The 15,058-nt window shown below is 39.3% G+C and overlaps 1 protein-coding gene across 1 annotated transcript in view; it reads right to left on the reverse strand.

Annotated features, from left to right (window-relative positions):
- malrd1 (MAM and LDL receptor class A domain containing 1) overlaps window positions 1-15,058 on the reverse strand; it is a 55,634-nt gene that overhangs the window by 15,769 nt on the left and 24,807 nt on the right. The window contains exons 21-22 of the mRNA XM_058393976.1: window positions 7,102-7,279; window positions 272-400 (exon numbers count right to left, since the gene is read on the reverse strand). Coding sequence (XP_058249959.1) covers window positions 272-400; window positions 7,102-7,279 — 307 coding nt within the window. The remainder of the gene's footprint in view (window positions 1-271; window positions 401-7,101; window positions 7,280-15,058) is intronic.

Raw genomic sequence — 15,058 nt, forward strand, 5'->3', positions numbered from 1 at the left:
GGGTTGCTCATTAGGGATAAATGAAAAAATGTATAACCTGAATTTATATATTTCTCAAAAGCTGCTTTGAGACGACAACAAAACTTTTTTGGTTTGTTTAATTGATGTGTCACAAATTAAGGTTCCCAAGTGTTTTTCTATGTGCTTTACTAACCCAAACAGCAAACAGCAGTAACACCCTGCACTTTTACTGCACATTCAAGGGTTTCAGCTCAGTGTAATATAACAGGTGCAGCATTACAGCCAGGAACCGCAGAGAAAATCCACTCACTGCAGTGCAGCTCATCAGATCCGTCGGTGCAGTCCGGCTTATTGTCACACACCAGACTGGAAACGATACAGTTGCCATTGTTGCACACAAAATCAGTGGCTTCAGGGCAAGAACCAGGATGTGTGGCACCTGAAACATGTACATATTCATGTAAATACAGATACATAAACAAATACACATCCACATTTGTCTTACTGATTCCTTAGTTGTGAGGACAGTCTACTGATCTAATTAATGCAGCTAATTAATGCTTGAACTACAAAAATATGTAACCCAAACCTTAATCTTACTAACAAAAAGAAATCTTTCTGGGTTCTTTCACCATATAAAACCTGCAGTTTTTGTAAATAAATAAATAAATAAATAAATAAATAAAATAAGAAATGGGCCAAGGCAGTTTTCCTCATGGGGTGCAGCCAAATGTCCCCTCAATGCCAAAACTGTCAGATATTCATACGCTTTTTTTAATATCCAAGACATAAAAATATGCCCCTAGGGCTGCAGTCCCAGACACACATACACACACACACACACACACAAAAAAAACCCAACCCAATATATCCAGTATCATTAACATTTAAAAAGTAAAGTTTTAAGTAAACTGTGTGTGCGTGTGTTTGTGTGTGTGTGTTTGTGTGCGTGTGTGTGTGTGAGTGCAGACATCATGGCTGTTTAAAAATGTAACATATTTAAAAATAAATAAATAAATAAATAAATAAATAAATAAATAAATAAATATGCTTTTGGTGAACTGCGAAGAAAACATAAAGCTGATGTAAGTCTGAGACACAAAGCTTCTTCTTTCTGAATTTTCTCTCTCTCTCAGGCAGTAAATGTCTTTTTACGAGGCCACCATTAGCTCCTCAGCGTCTTTGCACTTGCTTACATCAGAACTAGCAAGGATACCGCTACAACACATTACCCATTATCACATCATACATCAGTACTCTGCAGGGAATCAAAGTTTACTGTGTTGCACATCAGCCTTCCTTAGGATTTCTGGGAAATCCATTATCCTTCATCCGCTTCAAGCGAATCACACAAGACAATAGCATGCTTTCACACACGCTGCAAAAGAGCTGCTACCAAAACGCATCACACCTCAGAACATGAGTGAGAAAAACATATCAAATCCAATGTATAGGCGAAATGATATTACAGAGTAACAGGAAGAAGAGACCATTAAAAACATACAGTTTATCATATCATCTTCATGATAATTACTGTTTCTGTTTCTGTTCTAAGTACTATAAGGAATAAGTTGATCATATTCTAAGACAGCAATTTTCTTCTTTAATACACATTGGGGAACAGCAAACACACCACACACACACACACACACACACACAATGAATACTGAAGTAGCTTCAGGAGAGCAGTGCAGAGCTGAACACTGTTTTCATTATGCTGTTAAATGCCTTCCTGCCTTTACAACCAGACAGGGAGGAGAGAGAAAGAAATACAGAAAAGATCTAACCGAAAAAGGGGGTTAATGACCAATACACATGGATATCGACATGATATATTCAGCACGTCCATGTAGGCGTGTGGGCGTGTAGTTTAGAGGTGGAAAATGATATTAAGGAATGAAACGTAATTAAATGAAAGCATGCATCAATCAGCCAGAACATTATACTCCCTAACAGTTGAAGTGAATAACATTGATTGTCTTGTTACAGTGGCATTCAAGAAGTGGGGTCTATTAGGCAGCAAGTGAACAATCAGTTCTTGAAGTTGATGTGTTGGATGCAGTTAAAATGGGTGAGTTTAAAGGCCCAAACTGTGATGGCTATAGGACTGGATTTGTAAAACAGCAGGTCTTGTTTCGGGTTCCTGGTATGCAATGCTTAGTACCTAATAAAATGTGGTCCAAGGAAGTGCAATAGAGTACCTAAGACTCACTGGGCCAATCTCATAAAGAAAAGCTACCTGCTTTATGACATTTGGCAGACACTGTAATCCAGAGCAACTTACATTTATCTCACTTATACAAACGAGCAGTTGACGGGACCAGAAATGGTAGCTTGTTGGTGGTCCTGGGATTTGAACTCACATGAACATTTCAATCAGTAGACTAACTTCTAAACCACTGAGCTACCACTTCTGCTGTAGGATATATATGATAGAAAGTGGTCAGAACATATAGTGTATCTCAGACTACTTTGTCTGGGGCTTGTGTAGCTGCAGACCGGTCCAAAAGCACTTACAATGGGAATGTGAGCATCAGAACTGGACCATGGAGCAGTAGAAGAAGGTGGCCTGGTCTGATGAGTCATGTTTTCTTTTATTCAATGTGGACAGCTGTGTGTGTGTGAGTGTGTGTGTGTGTGTGTGTGTGTGTGTGTCACTTAGCTGGGGAAGAGATGGCACCATGATGCACTACGGGAAAAAGCTGGCAAGCTGGCAGAGGCAGTGTGATGGAGTTAAGCTAAAGGATATATAACTCATTTTATATGAGTCTTTGCTTACTCCAACAGTGGCTTATCCATATTCAAATGCACACAGAGAGCTAAACATTAACTACATTGTGTATGAGAGGGTCACTGTAGGTGATAAACTGGTATAATTCTAAAATGTAAATAAAATGTGGCAGCATTCTACTGATGTATAGCATACAGTCAACAGCTGAATGAGAGAAAGAAGAGGCCATAGAAATTTGTAATGATGTCTTTTGAAAGTGTAAATTAAAATGTAATGAGTAAGAGTTGAAGTATTCAATTTCAGTCAAGTAGAAAGCCAGCAAAATTATACTTACGTATAGCATGTATTTACGAACTGGGTCATATAAGGATAAAGATAAATATTAAAATCTATAATTTACTTGGAATTATTTGAAAAGTAATATAAGGTAAAATAAGGTTAATATTATAACTTAGATTACACATTTTTCAGTTTTACTCAAATTAGGGTGATGCAAAAACGAGTACACCCCACAACAAAAACTACTACATATAGTACATTGTATGGCCTCCAAGATTTTTAATGACAGCGAAGTCTTCTAGGCATGGATTGAACAAGTTGGCGACATTTTGCAACATCATTTTGCAAGAGTTAACCCACGGAAAGCTGCTGGACCAGACAACATTCCTGGCAGAGTGCTCAGGGAATGTGCAGAACAGCTAGTAGATGTCTTCACGGACATCTTCAACATCTCCCTGAGCAGCGCCGTCGTCCCAATGTGCCTAAAGTCGACCACCATCATCCCCGTGCCGAAGAAGTCTCCAGTGTCCTGTCTCAATGACTACTGCCCCGTTGCACTCACACCCATCATCATGAAGTGCTTCGAGAGGCTCGTCATGAGACACATTAACTGCCACCTTCACTCGACCCCATGCAGTTTGCGTATCATCCAAACCGCTCGACAGACGATGCCATCACCACAACCCCCCATCTGGCCCTCACACACCTGGACAGTAAAGACACTTACCTACGAATGCTGTTCATTGACTTCAGTTCAGCATTCAATATGATCATTCCTCAGCGCCTGATCAAGAAGCTGAGTCTGCTGGGTATCAACACCTCCCTCTGCAATTGGATCCTGGATTTCCTGACTGGGAGATCTCAGTCAGTCCGGATCGGGAACAGCATCTCCAGCACCACCACACTGAACACTGGAGCTCCTCAGGGCTGTGTGCTCAGTCCACTGCTGTTCACTCTGCTGTCCATCACCAGAAAGGCCCAGCAGCGTCTCTACTTCCTGCGAAGGCTGAGGAAGGCTCATCTTCCACCTCCCATCCTGACCACCTTCTACAGAGGGACCATCGAGAGCATCCTGAGCAGCTGCATCACTGCCTGGTTTGGGAATTGCACCGTCTCGGAGCGCAAGACCCTTCAGCGGATAGTGAGGACAGCTGAGAAGATCATCTGAGTCTCTCTTCCCTCTATTTCAGACATTTACTCCACATGCTGCAACCGCAGAGCTAACAGCATTGTGGATGATCCCACACACCCCTCACACACACTCTTCACCCTTCTGCCATCCGGAAAGAGGTACCGAAGCATTCGGACCCGCACAACCAGACTGTGTAACAGTTTCTTCCCTCAGGCAATTAGGTATCTCAACAGAGAACTGAGCTGAACTGATCACACACACACACACACACACACACACATCCAAGATCTGATCTCAACAGGAGAACTGAATTGTGCTGGACACATACTCACACACATACATAACACACATGCACAAAAGCTGAGAACTGTGTTCCAAGAAGTACTGAACTGTGCTGGACACAGACACACACACACACACAAACACTAAATTGTCCTGTTTGCACGCACATGTCACTTTACATTTTTTATATTAATCCTGTTTACATGTGTCACTTTAATATTTGCATTCACTGTATACACTGTTCTTTGCACGAAATGTCAATTTCTTATTTGCACTCACCGTATACACTGCTATCTGCACAAAAGTCGGTCTATATGTTGTTTGTCTGCACTGTCTTGTCTTGTCATCCTGTGCGCTTCTGTTGTATGTCTAGTTTATTTATTGAACCTTAAGTATAGTTTAGTCTTTATCTCTATGTTGAGCTCTATGTTTGTCCGCGTCACTGTACTTTGTCTTTGTATGTGTAGCACCTCTGGTCCAGGAGGAACGTTGTTGGTTGAACGTATATGGTTGAAGTGACAATAAAGCTTCTTTGACTTTGACTTTGACTTGATCTATCTTTTTCTTCAATAATGACCTCTTTTAGAGACTGGATGCTGGATGGAGAGTGATGCTCAACTTGTCCCTTCAGAATTCCCCATAGGTGTTCGGTTGGGGTCAGATCAGGAGACATACTTGGCCACTGAATCACTTTCACCCTGTTCTTCAGAAATCCAACAGTGGCCTTAGATGTGTGTTTAGGATCATTGTCATGTTGGAAAAGTGCACAAAGACCAAGGGCACGGAGTGATGGTAGCATCTTCTCTTTCAGTATAGAGCAGTACATCTGTGAATTCATGATGCCATCAATGAAATGCAGCCCCACATAAGGACACTGTCACCACCATGTTTCACTGTAGGCACCATGCATTTTTCTTTGTATTCCTTACCTTTGCAACGCCATACAGTTTTGAGGCCATCAGTTCCAAAAACATTCATCTTGGTCTCATCACTCCTGAGTATAGAGTCCCAGTAGTCTTTATCTTTGTCAGCGTGGGCCCTGACAAACTCTAGTCACCCCAGTTTGGCTTTCTACTTCTTTAGATAACTGCAGTGAACTTGCATGCCGATTTTCTTCAACCCTTCTCATCAGAAGACGTTCCTGTCGAGGTGTTAACTTCCGTGGACGACCTGGACGTCTCTGTGAGATGGTTGCAGTTCCATCTTTTTTACATTTTTGTACCACTTTTGCTACAGTATTCTGACTGATAAGTAAAGCTTTGATGATCTTCCTGTAGCCTTCACCTTTCTGGTGTAAAGAAATTATTTTCTTTCGCAGGTCTTGTGACATTTCTCTTCCGTGTTCTATTCCATGTGGTGCCAAAGGGGTTTTCTTTAAGTAACACCCTTTTATAGACCACTGTCTGCTGGACACCTGTGTAATAAAAAAAATTGACTCACCTGTAGTTGAATTCTTGTTAAATTAGACCTGTGTAGTCTAAAATTTAGCTTTGCTCCAGAGACTTTCAGTGGGGTGTACTCATTTTTGCATCACCCTAATTTGAGTAAAACTGAAATTTTTCTTCTCTAAGTTCTATTATTAACCTTACTTTCATGTTAAACAAATGTTATATAAAACTTAGTCTTGTCAATATTTTGGAGATTGTTTTTGTGTTCATTGAGATACTGCTTAAAATGTTACTTTTCAAAGGGGGTGTACTCATTTACGCTGAGCACTGTAAACTTTTAAGTTGTCCTAAGGTCACATTTCAAGCTTTAATTACTAGCTTTCACGACTGACATGCTCCAAAAATCAGGCATCTTGTACAGGTGCCCAAATATCAAACCTCTTAAGCGTTAATAGAGTCAGTTTTTTTCCATCAGCTAAAGCGATATGATATTTTATTAAGCACCGCTCAAAGTTGTCGAAAGAGTCCTGCTGGTCAAGTTGCTACATGAATATTAAGCATTAATCAGACTTGAGGGAAATTAAAAGTTGGCACTTCATTTGAATGTGATAAGTAAACTTTCTAGAAATTTCCCCATAATTGCTTGTCCATATGTCTAAGGGACTTAAGGAAAGCCTCCGTAGTCTGTACATGTTTTAGTGTGTAATGTGTGTTTCCTATCTTCCTTTGGTAGAGTTGAGAAGTTATTAGTGCAGACTTAACGATTCGAAAGAATCTAAAAATATTTTGACCAAAAAGTTTTATATTCCTAACTATAAAGGCATTACAGGTATGTTTACACAACCTTCATTTTACACCAAGGATTAAATCTGGTGTAAGGGATTAAATGGCACCAGATTAAACGGCACCAGACTTCACCCAGGCTCTTTCCAGTTTCTTCTCCATGTTTAAAAACCTGGAGCCACCAGTACAGCAGTCTTCTAACAACAAACCAACCACAAAGGCCTTGGAAATGAGCGGATGAGTCAGATATGTTAAATGAGGTAGAACGCTGAGCTTGGCCGGTGTGGAGGACCTCTGGGGTTTGAGTCTGACACTAAAATTCTTGTTGTAGCACAACCTTGTGCTGTACTATTCAGCGATTTAACACAACTGATGCAAGTCATCAGATAGTTACTGTCTATTAGGCTCGATAAATTAAATCAGGTGTTCTGGGAGGAGGCAAAGCTCAAAACCACTGAACTGGGAAACAATGATATATGAGGCAATACACAGTGATGTTGAGTGAGTGTGTGTGTGTATGTGTGTGTGTGTGCACGTGTACTCACTGCGAGCACAGTTAATAAACTGCAGGTCGTCGAGTGCAGCCCCACCGCTGACGTCTCTTGCACGCACAACCTCAAAAATAAGTTCGAAGTTCCTCAGGTTCCTCAGAGGCACCTCAGCTCTCCTCCACTCATGCATCATCTTCTGCTCCATCCACACCTCCCTCAGTTCATTCTCAGTCTGATCATCACATGACAACAGACAACAATCATAACTTTATTTAGTACAATTAAATAAAATGCATTGACACTGTATGCACTTGCTCAGATATTACTAAGGGTTTGATATGACCTGAATGGAAGCACAGCCTTTAAAGTGTTTTATTCCCCTTATACCACAGCAATTTGCCTACGATTACAATTTTTAATTTATTAATGAACAACACATTGTGCTTTTTAGCTCATTACATTTACATTTAATGTTCTGTAACATCCATGATACAATTAACTCGAGCGACACATTACGCAGAGCAGAATTTAAGCATGTAAGCATGTGAGGGTTAAGGATCCTGCTCAGTGACCTAAAGCTGTGAGTCTGGCTGCCAGTCATAACTCACAACCTGACAATCACTAGCTGAATTTTTTTTAAAAGACTCTTCAGTGAAATGTGAAATACAATGTCCTAGGAAGTGCTGTTTCTGTGGTACTGAAGTACTATATTATCAAGTGTCAATGAAACTGAATCATAAACAATAGATTTCAATATTCAGATTTCAATAAAGGTGATCAGGATAGCTGATATACACTCATCATCCTTTTTTAAGAACATCTGTACACCTGCTTATTCATGCAATTATCTAATCAGCCAAACAAGTGGCAGCAGTGCAATGGATCTAATCATCCATCCGTTCATTTATTCATGCATCCAACCATCCTTTTCAGCTCTTTATATTTTCATTTAATGCTCTGTAACATCCATGATACAATTAACTCCAGTTATTTTATAGCAGTTCTAAACAATTGTTCCCTTACTAACCTCTGTTTTTCCTACTCCCTTAAAATTAATGAGGCTCAGCCTCTCCATAGAGACAGGTGCTGAGCACAGGCAGACCTGGCTACTAAAAGAAGTTAGACTCCACTGCACACAAAATGAAGTGCAAACAGAAGTTCACTGGTATCAACATGCTCTAATTCTATTCAAATTAGGAAAAACTTTTCCCCCACTTTACAACCCAGGAGAAAGGCTTAAATCTGAAGGCAAACAATAATAAACTACTACTCCTGCTAGACAAACAACCGACTCATGAACAACTCTCACAAAACATAAAAGCAGTCGTTGATCCTCCAACTAACAGCACAGTATTAAGAACCAAAAGCGTATGTAAACTCATAATTTGGTTTATTTGTCATTATTTTGTCTTGTGTACTACATGTAAACATCTGTTACATGAACTAGCATATTCAAAGCAGTGCTAAATTGTTTTAGCTTCCTTAGTATATATATATATATATATATATATATATATATATATATATTATTTTTTTTTACTGTTAACATGTGTGTACAGTAAGGCCTAAATCACATTCTTCCTTCAAACAGTAGTTTCACACTTTACATAGCTTTCAATTACTGCATTTACCAGCTTCAATCCCACTTACATTTACAGCATTTGGCAGATGCCCTTATCCAGAGCCACTTACATTTTATCTCATTTTATACAACTGAGCAATTGAGGGTTAAGGGCCTAGGGTTAGGGTTAGGGTCCAAGCAGTAGTCCAACACCTTAACCACTAAGCTATCACAACCCACTTCAGCGGGCAATAATAGGTCTCTAACAGTATGTCAATCAATGACATTATCTTCTCTTGTAACATATAAACCAAGTACACACAATTTCATGTTATTTACTTTCTGATCTCTAAACTCTATACCAAAACATATGATGTGTTATAAGCCACGTTCCCAAGAGTTATATAGAGCTAACAGGATTTTAATATATTTGGTATTATCATGTCATTATTAAGGAGAAAACAAACTAGGCCAGAAATAAAGAACATTTATTCTTCCGTTACGAATGGAACAATAATGTGTCTAATCATTTATCAAGCTAGAAAAATCCTTAGAAATGCCAGCCCCAATTAATAGACCACTATACTAAAGTTTTCCAAGGGTAGGCAGTTAAACATCAATACAATGTAATCAAAATGCATTACAGTCAGTGTAATGAATGGGTTGTTATATATAATCCAAACTCCTACTTATAATCCTAGTGCATTATTAATTTGGCAGATGCTTTTATACAGCGACACATTAAGCAGAGCAGAATTTAAGCACATAAGCATTTTAGGGTTAAGGATCTTGCTCAGTGACCTAAAGGTGTCTGGCTCATAACTCACAACCTGACAATCACTAGCTGAATTTCTTTGAAAGACTCTTTAGTGAAATGTGAAATACAATGTCCCAGGAAGTCCAGCTGAACAGTTTTCTGCTCTTTCTGTGGTACTGAAGTAATGAAGTACCAATGATACTGAATCATAAACAAAAGATTTCAATGATCAGATTTCACTGAAGGTGATCAGGATAGCTGAAATACACTCATCTGTACACCTGCTTATTCAAGGAATTATCTAGTCAGCCAATCAAGTGGCAGCAGTGCAATGGATCTAATCATCCATTTATCCATCCATCTGTCCATCCGACAATCCATTAACTCATCCATCTCTCCATCCATTCACTCATCCATCCATCCATCCATCCATCCATTTACTCATTCATCTATTCATTCACTCATCCATCCAAACATCTATCCATCCATCCACCCATCCATCCATCCATTTTCTGTATCACTTATTCTACCAAGGGGAGCCTGGAGTTTGTCCCAGGGGAGTTGGGGGCAAGGTAGAGGAAAACAAATTGCAGGGCACAATCACAGAGACAACAGACAATTTAGAGATGCCTAAATCGTCTTTGGACTGGGGGAAGAAACATATATGGACACATATGGGAGTGCTATGGATAGAACCACTTGGAGACTTTGAAATGCTGTTATGGCAGTCGGTTTTGTGCTTAAGTCTTCACTGTTGAACCTTTGATGGTTTTGGCAGGAAGGAATTAGTATTAAATCTATAATGAATCCAGAAATGATTATATAAGTTGCTCAAAAGCTCTTGGTTACACAACTCCACTTGTCTATATACAGTTGTAGAAAGGACATTATTTATAATCACACTCTCTGATGTCACTCAGATGAGGATAAGTTCCCTTTTGAGTCTGGTTCCTCTCAAGGCTTCTTCCTCATATCATGTCAGGGAGTTTTTCCTTGCCAGTTTTTCCTGTTGACTCATGCTTGCTCATTAGGCTCATAATTATTACATTTTTATTCTGAATTTATAAATTTTTATAAAGCTGCTTTGAGACAATGCCCATTGTTTAAAGTGCTATACAAATAAAAGTAAATTGAATTAAATCATGCAAACTTTGTGCACACAGGGCAGATGCAGGAATCAAACCCCTAACCCTATATGCCACCCTGGATAAAATCAAATATCTCAGTGACGTTGACTGTGGCAGGTATGTGGTGGCAGATAGGTTAATTTGTGTATTTCGGAAAATGGAATCTCCTGGATTTTTCACAGAATGGTACAAACAAACAAAGAAACAAACCTAGTGAGCAGCAAGTCTACAAGAGGAAACATCTTGTTAATAAGAGAGGTCTGAGGAGATTGGCCAAGAAGGCTATACTAACTCATAAAATATAATCCCTCTTTAAGAACAGGAATCTGCGGCTACAACGGGCACAAACTGAATGAAACTTGACAGATTGAAGATTGGAAAAAGTCACCTAAGCATCAGATGGTTGTGTGTGAAAATCCCAGGAGATCAGCAGTTTCTGAACTAGTCAAACAAGCCCATCAGACACCAACATCCATGCCATGATCAAAGTCACAGAGATCATACTTTTCCCCCATTCTGATGTTTGATGTGAACATGAACTGAAGCTCTTAAACTGTATCTGCATGACTTTATGCTTTGTGTTGCTGCCACTTGATTGGCAGATTATATATTGGATGGTCAGTGTATATAACCTGGTATAATAAAAGACAGATTGCAGACTGGATAGTATTGTTCACATAGGTTTGGGTCTATATACGCAGATAATGGTACACTGTCATATTCATGGGTAACACAAAGTACTGCTGTTTTTGGCTCAGGCTCACACTTGCAGATGAGAAAAGAGAAAAAAACCCTCTCTTGGCTTGTATTTTCTTACTCCTCAGTGTGGGTATAGTTGTCTCACCTACACATTCCTCACTAGTTTACAGAGGAGCATTAAATCAACATGGCCACACACATCATCAGCAGGAAACAACGTAGCTCTTCTTACTTTAGCTAGTTTAGCTACATATGCAATTATTCAGTTATTCGCTTTAACTCAAACAACATACAAGCATACTTCTTTGTTGAAGGAGGAAAATATACATCAATCACAAACGACAGCTAGCAGGCTACATGATTGTTAACTATAGACGAACATAGAGTTGTACAGAGTCGAACAGAGAGTGTCTTGTGAATCACCACTGGTGAGGTGAGTGGAATGCAGCATAATAAACCCTTCGTAACCAAGACGTGGTAGATTGTTTGTCTTTAAAATAATGCTGGAACTTTTGCAGGCTGAGAACAAGAAGTTATTACATTTTTCCTAACAAATGAAATACACCGCATAGCTGCTGTAATGTTTATTATTATCATCATCTTCTGTGAAAAGTACTGAATACTAAGATGTTTGAAAATGTGTGGCAAGCTACAGTATGTTTTGGCACTTATTGCAATCTAAGTCAATCCATCCTGCAGCACGGGGCAGGAGACGGGCCCATGCTTCTTAGAGTTTAGCAAAGGGTGAAAAATAATAGCGCTGTTATTGGCACTATACAGTCAATCCATCAGACTAGGGATCAGTCTACTGCTGTGTAGAGGGAGGCATTATTGCTATAGGGAATACATAAGTGGAGACAAAACAGCCAGTCTGGGTGTAGACCTTTAAGAGATTTATAAGTAAGGTAGAGCAACTGCAGACTTAATCAAATATTAAGCATGGATGACTGAACAGCATAAGGTGAGTGTATATATTATAAATGCATTATAGTCTCTCTTGGTGTGTGTGTGTGTTTGTCTCAGCAGTCTAAACATCCTGGGAGCCATAACAGTAGCAGATTTGTTTTGTCTGACATTGTGACCTTATCTGACCTCAGAACTACATATACATCACAATGTTTTTGAACTTTTCATCATACCTGCTGCTCTGTCATTGACCCAAAACACACCTCGGAACCACAAAAACAAATAAGCATCACTTGTAACCAGTGAATATATGATATTAGGGTTCAAAGACAAAAAGTGTGAAAGAAATGATAGTCTTAGTGTTTACATGAGTGTGTGTGACTAATATTTTGTTGATTCTAATTATCTGAGTTACTGGGTTGATGCAAAGCAAGAGCTGAGGGAGTACATTTATCTCAGTACACACACACACACACACATTCTGTTTATCACTGTGGGTCTTCCATTGTCTCATGGATACACTAAGCTCCATTTAAATCCTCACATTCATTGTTCACAACCAAACAAACTCTGCAGCTATTCAATTCAACCATTGTCATCTGTAGACTACTGAGAGTAAACAGGAAAAAATAATAATGCGATAATAACCATCTCTGTAATCTGCACCTTATTTTATTCCTGTCACATGACATTGCAAACGATAACATTTCAGCATACACACACACACACACACACACGTGCAAACACAGACAGTGTCTGGGAGTGTGTCCATCTTAACTGCAGGGCCAGATGGTAGTGGAAGGCTGCTCTGTTGTTTGGGTGACCAGATAAACACATGGGCAACTTGGCATTGCTCAGCCTTTGGTACAGATGGCACAGACTGAACGGCAAAGCTACTTTAAGATCCTCTGATTACCCAGAAGAGGGTCTATTTCTCTGTCTGAAACCAAGACAACAGAAAACAGGACACAGACATCGAATTCTTGTTTTGTGTGGGAACATGGCACATAAATTCTTTATTAAGTAAGGATGAAATATGCAGGAATAATGTTTCATATAATCATGTCTGTATAATCGCACATGGTATGAGGCTGCATAATGCTTATTGTAGGCAATAATGTTGTAAGGAAAATATAACAAATGATGGACCATGCACAAATAATCCAAACAGGATGGTGTGATGCGAGAGCCATTACCACAGCTTTATTTTCATATAACAGCCTGGGCTGAAGTGTGTAATTCCTCTGAAATTACTAGCCAGTGATTACATTTTTTACTTTATTAATGAAGCATCATTACACATTGCACATTATGAACTTATAGTATCTAATCTAATCTAATCTAATCTAACAATATAGCTCTGTGTAATGTTATGGAACGTCTGTGAGACAAGTTAGTTCCTTGTTATACGCTGCTTGAGCAGCTAATCATGGAAACCAAGAGAATTCCTAGTGGGCTGAGGGTTTGGCGATACAATAAACTGAATGCTAGCATTATAACTTCTTATTGCAGCTGTGCTCTGAGCCACATACACACACATACACACACATGCACACAGACAATTTTGTTCAGATCAGCAGTACATTATTGGCAAGAATCTTATCACATTGTTGCCAAAGTTAATATTGCAGGTAGACTGAAACGACGTTACACACTGCGAGTCTATCGATCACGCCCCTGCTTTCTCATATAGGAGGCAATGAGCCAATGAGTGCAGCCCTCTGAGATCCCAGATTGCTCGATTGATTCCAGGTTGGTCACATGACAAATGTACAGGTTTATAGTTAGACCAGAGAGCTCACTCTTTAGCTTTAATCAATACGGAAGATGGAAGTAAATGCACCAAACTTGTTTTGCAACAGCAGCGAGGCTAGGGAACAGTGACGCAGCTGCTAAGACAGGTGTATATGATGCACGCAGTGTAACTCTGTATACATGCTACTGTAGCAATGGCGGTTGTGTGATCATCCCAGTGCAAATGATATAAATGCTAATCACCTAGAGAGAGAAGTCACAGTCAAACTCTGCTGCTTGAAACCATGAGATTCTTACAGCTCGATAAATTATGTAGTCCATGCTTCTCTTTCCTTCATCTTCAAGCGACATTCAGTTTAGTGACATTTTAGCTTCAAGGAATTTTCAAAGCATGGTTGGGAAATTTCTGAATGACTGATTTATTAGGTTCAAAATTGTTATGTGGCAAGAGATGGAAATTTGGTATTTTTTATATTCTCTGAGCAGCCCTGTTCATATTTGCATTACTAGTAAATAGAGGAGTAAATGTCAGAACTACTCAGCTGAAAGGAAACAGAGCGGAAATAAAGTAATATATAACGTGTTCGGTTGAAACGAGCTGGATCATTTGAAATGTATTTGATTTATTTTGTTGGCATTTATTTATTTAATTCGCATCGTAGTTGTAGTTGCAATATCTTCATTATTACGGACATCCAGTGTGAGATGTAAGCCATTTTGATCACATTCCTGAGCTGAAAATCAGTTCTACTGATTCTGACCCTGCTGTTGTCACTTACATTAGAACAGCTATAAACCCTCATTTGCTCACCAGCCTCTTTATTTCTCTCTCTTGAACTCCACAGATTGTTATTTGAAAAAGTGTAAACACCTCTATCCCAAAGAATCTAATGGTTTGGGAAGCTTACTGACTACTGCGCTGACACTGAGCACTGACTCCTGCTGTATATGTTAAATAAACTCCAAACAAGTCCTCATATCAGTCATTATACATGTGGCTTTATTATTATTATTATTAAGGCTATTATTAGCCTTGGATTATGCCAAGTCTGCAGGAACAATAATGCGTTAAAAGAGCAAAAAAAGCTGCCATTTATTACAGTTGGAGCAACTTTCTGAGCCATGCTGTTACAAAGAATGAATGCACAACTTCACAACTGATTTGAGAATTGTCCCTGTGGGACTTTTAGCTGGTCCCCACAAGGA

This window comes from Hemibagrus wyckioides, linkage group LG07 (assembly GCF_019097595.1).
Source record: "Hemibagrus wyckioides isolate EC202008001 linkage group LG07, SWU_Hwy_1.0, whole genome shotgun sequence".
Taxonomy (NCBI): Eukaryota; Metazoa; Chordata; class Actinopteri; order Siluriformes; family Bagridae; genus Hemibagrus; species Hemibagrus wyckioides.